This window comes from Mixophyes fleayi, chromosome 9 (genome assembly GCF_038048845.1).
Source record: "Mixophyes fleayi isolate aMixFle1 chromosome 9, aMixFle1.hap1, whole genome shotgun sequence".
In the NCBI taxonomy this organism is placed as follows: domain Eukaryota; kingdom Metazoa; phylum Chordata; class Amphibia; order Anura; family Limnodynastidae; genus Mixophyes; species Mixophyes fleayi.
In genome coordinates this window covers 110,985,971-111,001,453 of record NC_134410.1, presented here as the reverse complement: position 1 = coordinate 111,001,453, position 15,483 = coordinate 110,985,971, and the positions used below count along the sequence as shown (strand labels likewise).

General features: G+C 41.3%; 1 protein-coding gene across 1 annotated transcript in view; it reads left to right on the top strand.

The window, feature by feature from the left end:
- Positions 1 to 1,155: 1,155 nt before the first annotated feature.
- FAM120C (family with sequence similarity 120 member C) overlaps positions 1,156 to 15,483 on the top strand; it is a 39,534-nt gene continuing 25,206 nt past the window's right edge. Inside the window, exons 1-3 of the mRNA XM_075184919.1 lie at positions 1,156 to 2,007; positions 10,887 to 11,133; positions 14,061 to 14,143. Of these exons, the coding sequence (XP_075041020.1) occupies positions 1,477 to 2,007; positions 10,887 to 11,133; positions 14,061 to 14,143 (861 nt within the window). The 5' untranslated portion in view covers positions 1,156 to 1,476. The remainder of the gene's footprint in view (positions 2,008 to 10,886; positions 11,134 to 14,060; positions 14,144 to 15,483) is intronic.

Here is a 15,483-nt window from a genome sequence, read left to right as displayed (position 1 = left end):
CCAGCTCTTCAGCCAGAGGACCAAGGTAGACCATCCTCTATAGAAGGGAAGCGGCTTATCCTCCTAAGATAGTACTAAACATGATCTTAGTCAAAAGGCTGCAAAGAGGCTAATAGGCTGCTGAGTAGTCTCACCATCATCATCATCATTTATTTATATAGCGACACTGATTCCGCAGCGCTGTACAGAGAACTCACTCACATCTGTCCCTGCCCCATTGGGGCTTACAGTCTAAATTCCCTAACACATACACAGAGAGAGAGACTAGGGTCAATTTTGATAGCAGCCAATTAACCTACCAGTAGGGGAGGAAACCGGAGCACCCGGAGGTAACCCACGCAACATGGGGAGAACATACACACTCCACACAGATAAGGCCATGGTCCATCCAGGCTAAAATTTTACCAGCAAGCCCCTGTGCCTCTTGATGGCACAAATGGCAAAATTAAGTTATAACCACCTGTTTTCAACTCCATTCAGATATGAAACAGACGAATATGCTCAAAATATAAGTGATAACATCACTAGTCAACATATATTTTACATATATTTGTTACTTCGGTTTTACAAAAATATATGCAGGGGACTAGAGCAGTGGGTACAACCAGTGATTGCCAACTTTGAATGAAGTACATCCTCCTACCCACCATTTTGTACAAGAGCTCAGTATCAGAAACTAGCTTGCCCACATTTAAAATGCGGTTATCTGCTATATGTGGATAGAGGTGAGCGTATGCGGACGTAAGGTTCACTAAATATCATTGACTTACAAGCTAAACCCTTGTAAGGGCAAAAACTTTGTCCATATCTTTTTGTTTTAAGAACCGCCGCTGTTCAGAATGGCTGAAGCGAGTAGTGGGTGCTGTCGGGAAATGTAGTCCCGATTTCTCATCCGCGCTCAATAAGCTGCTTCTCGCTTGACGAACAAAACTACAATACCCAAAATGCTTCACGTCACAGCACTTCCCAAGAGAGTCGTCTGAGTTCTTCTCTCTTGTTGAATGAGGCCTACATTTTATCGTTGCTGGTTTTTAGAAAGTGATATCCAGCAAAATATTTTTACTGGACAGTTTATTAATGAATGAATGAGTATGGGCGCCTTCACTAACTCCTAAAAAAAAGCATATAGGGGAAGACGAGTTCTGACTCCGCGAAGGCTCTCGGGAATTGTAGTCCTTGCTTCTCTTTCATCGGTCCGCGATGACGAGGCCGTGACTACATTACCTAGGCTGCACCGCGCGTTCAAGTGGTTAAGGGGGAGACAGGGGCGTAGTAGTGAGAGCTGCCGAAGAAGAAGGCGATTAAGATGGCGGCTTGTGCCGCGCAGGGACTGTCCCCCCGCACCCAGGTCTTGTGAAGGAGGAAGCCATACGAGTGACCCGTCCCTGGCCGTGCAGTGCGCCCAGTGTTCATCTCCTCACTCCATCACCCGCCTCGTTCATCCGGGTCACTCCTGTATCCCCGCGGCCCGGCACAATGGGGGTACAGGGCTTCCAGGAGTTCCTGGAGAAACGATGCCCGGGAGCCGTAGTGCCCGTCGACCTGTTGAAGTTGGCCAGGACTGTGGCCCGGCAACAGCACCGGGCCGGGATGTCACCCGGGGGTTACCCGCCAGCCCCTCCACCGCCACAGCCCCCCTCCCCGGCGGGGCCCCCTCTCTGCCGGGTGCTGGTGGATGCGGACTCTGCCCTGCAGCGGCTGTACGGCGGCTACCAGACGGACTGGGTGTGCGGGGGCCAGTGGAACGCCATGCTGGGCTACCTGGCGGCGCTGTCCCAGGCCTGCCTCTATCAGGGGGGCCTGGAGCTGGTAGCCATGTTCAACGGCACGCTGGCCAAGGAGAGGTTGCCCGAGTGGGCCCGGCGGGCGCAGGGGGAGCGGCAGACGGCTCAGCTTATTGTCAGCCACGTTGGAAACAAGGGCACCCCGCCTCCCCGGGCCTGGTTCCTGCCACCCGCCTGTCTGGCGCACTGCATACGCCTGGCCATGATCCGGTTTAGAGTGAAGGTAACCAGGACTATGTGCCCCCACCCTCCCCCCATTATATATTTGTGTAGACCCCCCCCCTACCCCATCCCCCATTGGGCTCATGTGCAGGACTTGTCTGCTTATCAGCACGTGTTTCCCCCACTAGTGGGACAAACACTCCCCCACCCACCTGGAAACACAGCATAGAGGAAGTGTCCTTCTCTCTCCCTGTGGAAAGGTGTCCTCAAGACCTTATACATCATAAAAGGCCAATTTCAGAAATGCTTTTAGGCTTGTCCTTACCACTACATCATCAACATTTATTTATATAGCGCCAGCAGATTCAGTAGTTCTATACAATTGGAAACAAACAGTAATAAAACAATACTGGGTAGTACATATACAGACAGAGAGGTAAGAGAGCCCCAGCTCGCAAGCTTACAATCTATGGGGCGTATTCAATTGTCGGCGGAAAGGCCAAAAATCCTGCGGTCCGTGCACTATTACCGTTATTACGGTAATAGTGCGCAGGAAAAAAACGTTACTACTGTAATTTTCTCGCTGGATTTCAGCTCGCAGCTCCCTGAGCCGCGAGCTGAAATCCAGCTAACTACTACCGTAATAACGATGGTAGTTTTTACGCGGCGGGACTTCCGGACAATTGAATATGCCCCTATGGGACAGTTGTGATTTATTTTTATTTTGCAAATTGCACCTCGTGAGTGGAGAGGCCAAGTCGGGAGCAGAAGCCCTATTACACTAGTTTTTCAGCTTCTCAAGTGGATTAGCCACATTGTTTTCTCTAGTACTCTATACTCCAGTATAGTCCTCTTTAGAGTGTAGTCACTAGCTGTCCATGCACAGACAATGTGACAATGTAGATATCACTCACTGTTAATATATTTTTTTGTGTGTCTAGGGGAGGCACTTTTCTGTCAATGATTGACACCTGGACTTTGACATCTAAGTGTCTTGTTCTATATAAACAAGCATCTCTTTTTATATGTGCATGTCCTCAGGGGCCAACAGCCTACCAGGGTTTTAGGACAATTAGCCAGCTAAGATTTTGTATTTTATATGAGTCTTCGTGAGACGTCACTGAAACCTATAGTGCAGGAATACAAATTGAATAGTGCAGGAATACAAATTGAATAGTGCAGCTATAAAGATATGTCTAGTAAGGTTTTGTTTTTGCTTACTATCTGCTTGTATAGTTCCTCAAGCATGTGGCAAAAAATCGTTTAGTTTGTGCTATTAAAACTAAATGCATGTACGCAGCGCTCCCTAAAATAATTTGAACACGGTAGACCCAATTGTGTTAATACGACCTAGAAAACAACCACATGACGCAAATAACACAGAGCTATAGTGAACAGTGTAGGCGAAAGTCATTGGTAATATCTGTGCTTAAATAACAAGGAAAGTCACCATTTAACATTCGTGTCCAATGGTGTTTTACTGATCTGAATTAATATATATTAAGTAATTGGAGGGTTTATTTATGGCCAAAAAATATGCAATGTAAATCTGTCCAGCATCCTCTCACTCCTCTGCATCAGGTTGCCATGTTTGGAGGGAGCAGGCAGACTCGCTTTGCAGATGTACACTGTGTGGATTGGTTTACTTGTACACAGGGACAGGGGGTGTGATGTGACATTAATCTAGATGACCACTTTCACAACTTTTTCACATGTATGAGATGCCATCAGGCCACTGTCCTAAAGATGTGACAGGAGCATCAGCTGTCTGTAATGGGAGTAAGGTAGTCATTTTTAACAGAACTGTAGGGGAATGTCTGCTTAACATTTAATAATGTATTTTACCTTCATAGTTCTTATCTGAAAATTTCGGTTTTGCAGTTTAGTGCGTTTTAGTATTTTTAATTAAACTAATGTAAAATGGTAAAATCCAAGTTGATCCAATGGGAAACCTTTACTGATAAAAAAAATGGACATTTCTCAATACCATGACAGAAAGTGGCATATGACCTTTATGTGCTATGCAGCAAAAGGCAAGCTGTAGCTCTATTATCAGCCATTTCAGACTCTGGGAGGCTCCCTACTGTGTTTTTTCAATAGGCTTAGGGTATTACATAGGGCGGTTTACTTGTGCCCGTATTTAGTTGCCACTAAGCTCTGTTCACAGCATGGTGAATGAAAGGTTAAGAGTTCTGTAATTGGCATCATTGATCCCTGTGCCAAATGGAAGCATTCCCATGGGATTTTTACAGAACACCGTATTTGATCCTTTATTCTTTCTGTAAATAGTCTGTGGTTAGGCACATATAAGTGGAGGTCAGCAGCTTGGGACAGAGAAAGGTCTGTTTATGGGCAAAATGTTCCCAAATAATAAACAAAAATAGCGTCAATACCTTCCTGTCCTAGAAGTAACTCTTGTGTCAACTTTTTTTTATCTTAAGTTTAGTTGTAGGGTGTAGTTCAGTGTTGGCTAACCTGTGACACTCCAGGTGTGGTGAAACTACAAGTCCCAGCATACCCTTCCAGCAATAAGATGCTATATATTGGCAAAGCATGCTGGGACTTGTAGTTTCACAAACACCTGGAGTGTCACAGGTTAGCCAACACTGGTGTAGTTTGTAGCAGTCCTGTTTGAGTCCTCCCCCTTGTGCAAACAAAACAAAGAGATGACACTTGCTGACCAGAGGACATGTACACCTTGTGCTGACAGGCAGGACTTGTAAGTTGGCAAATTATTGTATCAGTTAAACTAATGGTATTGACAACTGCTTGAGTTTCATATGTAATTTGTCCTATTCAATGGTGTATTTCAGTGGCCTTTATTAAAACCTCTTTGTAGTGGTGTTGCTGATCCTGTCACACTTGATGTTTAAGTGTATTATGAAAAAATCTACAAATGCAAAGTGAAAAGGCATTAACCAGTTTGCAAAATTAAAATTAAATAGCCAGCAGATGTCATGTGAAGTTTTGTAAAGCGTGGTAAACAAAGGTTGTGTCTTATTACTGTGTAGGGCAGCCGTTTTGCACACAGTGCTCTGGTTTTGTCTAAAGGAGATTTATTTCCACTGATCTCATTAGACAGGAGAGGAAGATATTTGTTGTTTACCCGCTGTGGTTGATTGTGTTTTGTAGCTTCCTGAATAAGTCTAGTGGAAAGAAGTGCAGGGCCGTGAAATTGTGCTCAGCCGCTTAGAGGTCATATTTGGGGAAAAGACAAATTATACAGCCCACAAAGAATAAATGAGGGGACTAAGCAGCAATTAAGATTAATTTGTTGGCTAAATAAAAATTGTACAAATGGAGAGTGTAGATATTATGAGTTAAAGCTGGTCTGCCACCTGCGGAGAAGGTTTGGCTCCCGCGCCCCAATACGGATCCACAGTGGCTGCTACTTGTAGTCATTTTCCCTGCTGCTTCTCTCTCCCTCTCAGAACCTGGCTGAAAACCAGGGGGAGTGTGAGTGGAGAAACCATTTGCAAGACTCGATTAAGAGAGTGCATTTTTTAAAATGATCCTCTGTCGCCATTTTTATTTTTGTACACATACTATTTTTTTCAATAAACAATTTTATTGAATTTTGCAACACTAGTAAACAAGTATGAAAAGCAAGGGGGGGGGGGGTCACAGAAGTAAATAAAAGGGGGATATGAGGGAAAAAATGTAAATGAGAACACATCATCAGAACAACAGCTAAACGGCAATAGGGATGTGCAGCAAAGCACTATGCATAGTAACAAAAGAGACTAAAAGACAGCTTCCATCAAAAGTAAAGGGGAAATGGGTAGAGTGATGAGAGAGAGGTAAAGGGAGAAGGGGGAGAAGTCACGGCTCTAAGAAAAGAGAGCGAATAAGAGAAAAAGGAACATTAGACCAATAAAAGGGAGAGGTCCTGTAGTACTCAGTCCAAGGACACCACAGACAAATTTATTATGGGTATGATGAAGGATGCTCGAGGTAAATTCCATATGATAGGCTTGCCATACGCAAGTAATGGGCGGAATTGAAGGTGTTACAGAGTTCTTCCATCATAGAGCAATTTGGCATTTTGTGACACTAAGAATATGCGTAATAAGCTTCTGTGTATACTTGGGAACATCAGGGATATGGCAGGGTAACAAAGAATGGGAGAGGGAATCGGGGATGGTGATACAAATGGTGAATAGTCTTCCAGAGAGGGATTCATTTCAGGCAATGCCACCAAATTTTCCAGAAATTACTGAAATGTAATTAAAAATGCCAATGATTTTAGTTGCTCCCATTTATGTGTTTGTTTGTTTTTTATTTCCTTTTTCGTACAAATGTTAACGCATAAAACCCGCTAGTGTGTGTCATTACTGAGGTGACACTCCAGAAGTAACCGCTTCTCAAATAATCATTCCTACACAGGACCACTAGGAGAAAAATTAAAAACTGGTCTAATAGTACATTCACAAATGTAAAAGTTCTGACCAAAAGACAATGTTTCACATTTTGTAACCTAGAGTTCATCTTAAACGATTAGGTTATTATGTTAGGATCCGAAAGACTCCCTCCGATGCTTTCAGTAAGTTTTTTTTTGTTACATATATTTATGAATTTTGCTAGAATCTTTTGTACATTATTTTGATCAGGGTTTTTCAAATCCAGTCCTTGGGTAGCCCCAACAGTTCATGTTTCCCATATCTCCTTGGTGGAGCACAGGTGTATTCCAGAGGACCGGAATTGAGAAACTTTGATTTAGATTATTGCATGCCAGTATCCTATATTGGAAACAATGTATGCAGTCTCAAATGCACTGTTTCATGGTCCACATTGTGGTTAGCATTGCTGCTTTGGAAGCCATGGGTTCTATTGTGACCAGGACATTATCTGTGGGTTTCCTTGCGGGTGCTCAAGTTTCCTGTATAAGATTTTTTTTAACTGTAAGCTGGTAAGAGACTGATGTCAATGATTCAATAAAGTTAAATAAAACCATTCTCGCTCTGCTTGAATAGTACTAAATGTGTGTGACCAAATTATCTACGATTGTGCATGTCTGATATTAGTAGCCATTTTAATTAAAATTTCATCCAGTTGGCCTCATCAGTGACCATTCATCATCATTTATTTATTTATATAGCGCCACTTATTCCACAGCGCTGTACAGAGAACTCACTCACATCAGTCTCTGCCCCATTGGAGCTTACAGTCTAAATTCCCTAACATACACACACAGACTAGGGTCAATTTTGATAGCAGCCAATTAACCTACTAGTATGTTTTTGGAGTGTGGGAGGAAACCCACTCCATCACGGGGAGAACATACAAACTCCACACAGATAAGGCCATGGTCGGGAATTGAACTCATGACCACAGTGATGTGAGGCAGAAGTGCTAACCATTTAGCCACCGTGCTGACCATTACAAGAATGCACCTGTCCTGATCTGCTTAAGCAAACATGAGGTTGAGTTCAGTAGTGGACAGGCTCTAGACTCTTCCTTCTTACATTACATTTCTTTTTGGGCTTCTCTGGCTCATAAGTTAAATGATTGTAAAAGTAGACAATTTTTTTGTATTCCCTTCGGAGGTCCCCACTAAGAGAGGATCAGTTAAATTAATTTTTAACTTCAAAACTCCCTCCCCCCCCTAACAAAAACATTTACACAATACTTTCCCACTATTGAGGTCATATTTACAGTTTACTTCTCTGATCCTATGCAGCTGAACAAATCATAAGTTGGCAATCAAACACATCACATATTCAGGATCTAGTTGGTTTTGACTGGATATTTAATGGGATAGCACAGTCCAGCTAATGAATAAAAATCACTTCTGTAATGGTTCTTGCACATGCTGCGATACGGTGGTTTGGCATGATTGCTGAACAACAGGATCCGTGAGTGATTTGTCTGCTTTAATAGATGAGCAGATTGTATTATTTGAGGTAGGAGGCCCAGTATTCTGATCACAAAACATCACGTGTGCTTACGCTTCTTGGTTGAAGAATAGCCAAACTCAAATAGCAAGGGGAACAGTTAGACCTTTTTTTTTTATCATCTATCCCATCAAATCCATGTGTAATCATTTGGGAGACCACGTAGTACAACGACAAGCTAAAGTTGATCATATTATCCAGACCTTGTAATAATTTTGTGGAAAATAAACCTAGATACTATTCACAGATTCATAACGTAAGAGAGACTGCACTGATATATGGTTAATACAAAAATAAAAACACCTGTAGAATACACTAGTTCATTAAAGACTTATGAATGGGGGTTTGAGGTTCAACTGTTTCAGCTCAGAAAGAATTATCATAGGACAAGGGAATGGATCCATTGACCGTTATCTGTTTGACACCTTTTACGTTCTCCAGGCCAATAGGTGCCCAAGATGAAGGGGAAATGACTAGGGAGATGAGAAGTAGAGGATTAAAAATGTCCTTGGCCTGTTGAAAAGGTGGGGATTCCTCTCTCGACAAGCTAGCACCGGGGATTGCTATTCTTATTGGGCTAGATTATATTAGTGTGATTGTGGTACCTACTTACTATATGTAATAGGCAGCAGGCAAGTAGAATAACTGATCAAACTACACAACCCTGGGAGTTGTAATAGTAACACTTATTTTTCTTTAATAAATATTACAAATATAATTACCGTTGTGACAATGTTGAGGCTTCCCTTAACTGAAAGTGCCTATAAAAAAAATCAAGGTTGCCTAGAAAATATAACCCCACGTCTGCCCTCCATGCCTGCAGCAGTGCAACGTCACCTAAGCCCTTCCCTTTTGGTAAAAATGAAGTGGATACTTGTTAATTATCTATGTGCCACTGTAACACTGACAAGATCCACTTTCACTTGTATGGTTGTTTGAAATCTCTGTAAGTTCACCACTACACCCCAAAGATACACGCTGCTCGCGTACCCTGTTTAAAGATACTGTGAATGAGGTGGGCCGGGTGCAGTTGCAGGACAGAGTGAAAGAAAAAGGCAAGATCCTGGCAGCAATACTGTTGTGGCGGCAGCTGCTACTCCTGGGACTGACTCCGCACTCCAGTGCTTGACTGCCCTGCCCCTGCCCAGCTCATCCTCCTACGTGTCAAGTGACGTCTGTACAATTATGAAGTACCGTTTAATGTTTCTTGAAGTACTGGCACGTCTACTTGACTTTTACAAAACAAAACCCTCCAGGGCCTTTATTTTGTTATTTTGTTTTGTTTCATTCATAAGTGTTCTACAATCTAACATTGAAATGTCACAGAAAGCAAAACAAAACCATGAGGGTGATACAAGCAATGTACAAACGAGAAACAGCAGAACATAACATGTAAAGCTTGCAGGTGGCCTGTTCATATATTGGTTACTAGCTCTCTTGCTACCATCTTCTCTTCAGTTGTATAGTGCTCTATTATATACTGATGGATTGGTCCTTCATCCAATTATGCTTTTATATATATATATATATATATATATATATATATATATATATATATATATATAATAATAATTATTTTTCTACTGTCTAATGCAAACAATCCATAGAATAGCACCCTTCAAAGATTTACTGGCTTTCCAGGATGAAAGCTAATTGCTGCTGGGCTGATGCGATTTAACCCTTCTGAAAACTGTTATGCTGCTGATGAACTGCAAAATTGTATTAATGACACATACCCACTAGTGTTACCAGAAGTGTAAATGACGTTCTTTCTTAACCATCTCATGAACAGACCGATCTTCGAAGTGTGGGGCCAATGGGTCAACTTTACCGAGGGGAAAAAATGGATGCAAATAGAAAGCATCCACAATACTTCCCCAAGTTACTTTTACTTAAATAGTGTTACTCCAAATATTATCTCAAAATGTAATTAGCATGTTCTCCCGAGTATAAGGATACTACATGTGTGTATACAAGATTTAACATTGTTATAGGGTCCAGTCTAGTTTAAAATGTGTTGTGTTGTGGAAGATCTATAAATGTTAGTGTGAGGGGAGATCTTATCTGGACCCTTCTCTACACTTAAAAATGGGCTTCCCTCATCTTAATGAATTCTGCTGTTGTCATAGCAATGTCACTGGGTTTCATAGGTACTTCCTCTGTGCTGAATGCAGAATCATCATCATTTATTTATATAGTGCCACTAATTCCGCAGCGCTGTACAGAGAACTCACATCAGTCCCTGCCCCATTGGGGCTTACAGTCTAATTTCCCTAATATAAACACACACAGACTAGGGTCAATTTTGATAACAGCCAATTAACCTACTAGTATGTTTTTGGAGTGTGGGAGGAAGCCCACTCCATCACAGGGAGAACATACAAACTCCACACAGATAAGGCTATGGTCGGGAATCGAACTCGCGATCCCAGTGCGGTGAGGCAGAAGTGCTAACCACTAGGCCACTGTGCTGCCTGTAGTTTAAGCCAGCTTAGCTATGTGCCAACTGCTCCAATGCAGATAGCTTATGGTGGGTCATAAACTGGTTAACAAATAACGTTATCCAGAACATGAACCATATACACACCTTTTATTATTCACAGCCAAAATGTTTAGTAATACAAGAGACACTACTATGAAATTACTGTATTTGTCACAGTTTTCAGTAAAGTGATTTCATACATTCCATGTGTAACAAATCTAAGGGCTAGATTTACTAAGCTGCGGGTTTGAAAAAGTGGGGATGTTGCCTATAGCAACCAATCAGATTCTAGCTTTCATTTATTTAGTACTTTCTACAAAATGACAGCTAGAATCTGATTGGTTGCTATAGGCAACATCCCCACTTTTTCAAATCCACAGCTTAGTAAATCTAGCCCTAAATGTTGATCTTTGGGACATTTCTTCTAAATATACGATTTACCCAAAAAATTACTCTTATGCAAGCTTTTAACTTGTACATTATAATATGTAAAACATATTTATCTCCTCTAGGTCATCTCCAGTTTTACAAAAAGAAAAAACCATGATCCTTCCTGTATTTTAGGTGTTTCAGAGTTTGGAGGATCATCACCTGGAAGTGGTTTCCTTCTTTCGGGAGAATGGTTTCCACGGCCTCATTGCTCATGACTCTGAATACGCTTTGTGTAACATTCCATCTTACTACAGCTCTCATGCTCTGAAGCTCAGCTGGAATGGGAAGAATCTCACCACCAACCAGTTTCTAATGCAAGAAGTGGCCAAGCAGCTGGGTCTCAAGATGAGCAACTTCCCCATCTTCGCTGCCCTTTTGGGTAAGGCGGCAACCAATGGGCGCAACTGTACAATTCTGCAGCCTGAAACGTTACCCAGGTCATAAATATTCTTGATTGACATGTATACATAAATACACTTTTAAATTGTTTTTTTTTAACCAAGGAAGAGTGGTTTTGTTAGGGAAAATCCATTTGTATAAATGATGCATTAGTGGGTAATGTCAGGGATATGTTTTAGCATTTATATGAGATATTTCTTCTAAATTGATTAAGGGTTTAGAGGACGATGGCGGAAAAGGCTTAATAAAAAATGCAATATTTATTATTTTGCCTACACTGAATATCTAATACACAAGTGCCATGAATAGATGTCCTTAATTTTGGTAAGTAATAATGTCATGTCTGTTAAATATAACTATTTTTGGTAATGTCACATGAATAACTGAGTGATACGTGATTGATTGCATATCTCTGTGAGGGCTAAACACCTAGGTATGAAGATCACATGCTAAATGCAGCTTGCTTTTTATCAAATTGAAACCTATGTGTTTGGAATACTGTATCCCCGCTATAATATTATCAAAAAGAGAAAGTCCCCTTATTATTATTATTGTAGATTTGTAAGGCGCCACAGTGTTCTACAGCGCCGTACAGTAGGGAAAACAGGACATACATAAAACAAGGACATAAATGCCGACATGAAAAAAAAGTTTATGGAGGGCCCTGCTCATCAGAAAGCTTACATTTTAAGTGGAAGAGGCCACAGCTGAAACGAGGAGCGAGTGTGGCTTAGAGGGGAGATTGGGACAGCGTTGAGGGTTCATTAGTGTGAATAGTATCATCAGGGATAAGATAAGCTCTAATAATGAGATGGGTTTTTAGAAAATCTCTAAAGATTTGAGGGCTGTGAGAAAGTCTGATTCAGTGTGGTAGGGAATTCCATAAGTGGGGAGCAGCACGGGAGATTCTTGTAGGCGCGAGTGAGAGGTGGTTACCAGAGATGAAACAAGGCGCAGGTCAGAGGAAGAGCTAAGAGGGTGGGAGGGAGAGTATTTTGATATAAGATTTGAGATGTATGCAGGGGTAATGTTGCTGAGGGCATTGTAGGTAAAGATGAGTAATTTAAATTGGATTCCAGAGGACACGGAGCCAGTGAAGGGATTTGCAAAGTGGCGCAGCAGATGTGTAGCGGTGAGAAAGGAAGATCAGCCTTGCAGCAGCATTTAGGATGATTTGAAATGTGGGTATATGGGTGTCGGGAATGCCAGATAGCAGGAGGTTGCAGTAGACAAAATGGGAGATGATGAGAGAACCCATAAGAGTTTTGGTAGCATGTTGAGAAAGAAAAGGCGTATTCTGGCAATGTATTTAAGGTGGAATCAACAGGACTGGGAGAGAGTCTGGATGTGAGGAATAAAGCAGAGGGCGAAATCAAGCCCTCAAGGAAATTGTGGTGTTATTGACGGTGAAGGAGATTTGAGGGCAGGTGATGACTCTGGCAGGAGTGAAGATAATAAGCTCTATTTTGGACATGTTGAGCTTTAGGTGAGTTGGGACATCCATGTGGAGATAGCAGAAAGACCGTTCGTTACACGAGAGTACAGAAGGAGAGGGGTCGGGAAGAGATAGATTTGTGTGTTATCATCATAGAGGTGGTACTGGAGGACATTAGTACCAGCGTATTCTATTATAAAACACTTGGTGCTCAGTGGCTTATAATATCCTTATTTTAAAGTTGGAGCTACATTATTCCTGGGATAAAGTATGCATAAGGTGCAAATCTGGGTGGTGTTTTCACTATCTTACAGCACATTGTTTCTTGGATCCAACTGAGCATATGACGCCCAACTGCTGTGATTCCAGCATTTGAGGGAGGATCATCTCTTCAAATGGCAGGACTTTGGGCTGCACAAATACCCTGTTTTTCAACACATACAATTTTACTCAACAAATGTTAGGAAGTAAAATTTCCCCTTACGGTGCACTTCACACAGATGATGCCCTCATTTTTGTGTGCTATGTTGGCGTGAATGCAGCGCATTGATTCACTAAGAACCAATGGCACCTGAAACACAGCAGATGCAGCAGCCATGTCCTTGACTAAACCAATATTAAATCCCCTCACTGCTAAGGGCTAGTGATCCTTGCAGGTATGATTGCGTTGGGTGAGTCCTACTTGTCCTCCCCAGTGCACGGGGTTCAGGGACAAATGAATATTCACTGTTAAAATGAAGTTTGCAGATGAAGGGGCGACATAATGTGACATAACGTCATTACATTAACCCGCCCTCCAGAACTAGGGTGAAATTAAATCTCGGATAGAGGGAGGACTAACACTTCCTTCTTAGCTACTACAGAGAAGCCTGGACCTCCTAACTGTCTGCCATCAATTTATTATAATATAACCACTGCACTACAGAAATTATAAAACAGCCAGTATGCATAAAAATGTGCTTACTATAAAAGAAGATAAATGTGGTACAACTCTTCTGAAAACCCTCAGCTATTCAGCCAGTTATAGCACTCCCAAGTCATTCTGCCGCCTTCTAGAAATTGCTGTGAGTTCTAGGCTTTGGTTATAAAGAAACCGATTGTATTCTATTGGTAAATAGAACGTCTTCTGAAAAAACAAGGTATGGAGGGTACTGCACAGAAAAGCAATTAACATGACAAAGGAATGTGTCCAACCCAAAATAGGCACAGCGCAGGGAGGAATAAAAACCTCAGTAGTGAAGGGGTTAATGAGGATGCAGATTATCAATTCACAATGTAACTCAATGACATCCTTGTGCATTGTCATAAAAGTAGTCACAGGCTACACAGCGGTGGCCTCCACTGTGTGCAAGCAACTGGCGCACCTTACCGATTGTATTGCATTTGATTTCAATGAGAGCTTATTGTTTAATTTGCAATAATGTATTCCAGCCTCTGTCAATCATGTAAGACATGTCATCTTCTTGGTTTAGGTAATCATATTCTTCCTGATGAGGATTTAGCCGCATTTCATTGGAGCCTGCTGGGACCAGATCATCCTCTGGCATCTTTGAAGGTGCTCACTATTTGCACATTTATACATTATTTGTACATCTACTTGTTATTTCCCCATTCCTAGAAATGGTTTGACGCTGTTAAATGAAAGTAATTTGAAGCTGCACACAAAAAGAAGTAAACGTATCTAAAGGTAGAAGCCTAAAAGACTTAAAATGAGTTAATATTTTAGTTTACAAAACAGGGAATTAGTTTGTTCTTATGATATGGGAAAAATATTATTTTCTAAATTATGTGCGGGTTTGAAAAGTGGAGAAGTTGCCTATAGCAACCAATCAGATTCTAGCTGTCATTTTGTAGAATGTACTAAATAAATGCTAACTAGAATCTGATTGGTTGCTATAGGCAACATCTCCACTTTTCAAACCAGCAGTTTTAGTAAATATACCTCCTTGGATTGTTTTATTTTTAATTTTCTATTTCACTGCTCAATGTATATGAGTAGACCCTGTCTATAGCATTGTGGAAATGTGTCTAATCTATGTGTTATTCAAATGCTGGCATATGTCTATAAGGTACAGCACATTTGCTAGTAAAAGTAGACATTAAAAACCTTCACATACAAATGTAGAAATGTGGGATAGAAGAAGAGCTATTCACTATCAGCCCCCCTAAATACTTACTGTGGATAGAATCTGCCTCTAACAGGCTGAGCACTGATAAGAAGATAAAATGGTGTTCATTAGAAGACAAATAGGTTTAGTAACAATTAGTCTATCCACCCAAACCGGTTTCTTAATATGTTACCAGTTGTGGACAGCTTTTTATTAATGACTGCTCTGCGTCTCTCTGTTTCCCTACATTTGTGGTGCTTTCTTCCAGATCACAGCTAGCAGGACTTGGGCTGTAAGCTACGCAGTAGCTCCCATTGAAATAGATCTTTACAGATAGTGTTTTATTTTTTTACTGTGATCGGTGCTTATTATGCTTATTCAACTACTGCATGAGGTATGTGAGCTTGGAAGTGTAGGAAAGCAATGACCATTTGGAGGCACAGAGTATTATTTAGCTTAAGTTAGCCATCTCTTGCTTTGATAAATATTCTGTGAATGAGACTCTGAGAGCTAAAACCTCATACATATACAATATAAGATGTCCTTTAAACGCAAGGACACATGGCAAGAATTACACATGGCTTTGGATTTGGAAAGTGTTTCAGTTGACACTTGTTACTACAAGTTCCTTTATAGCTGACATCTGAAAAAACCTATTTTGTTGTGTCTCAGTCCATGATATTGATAAGCCTAAGTCTTCATCATCATCATCATCACCTATTTCTATAGCGTCATTCCTTTCACAGCGCTGTGCAGAGAACTCTCTCACATCAAGTCAAAACCTATT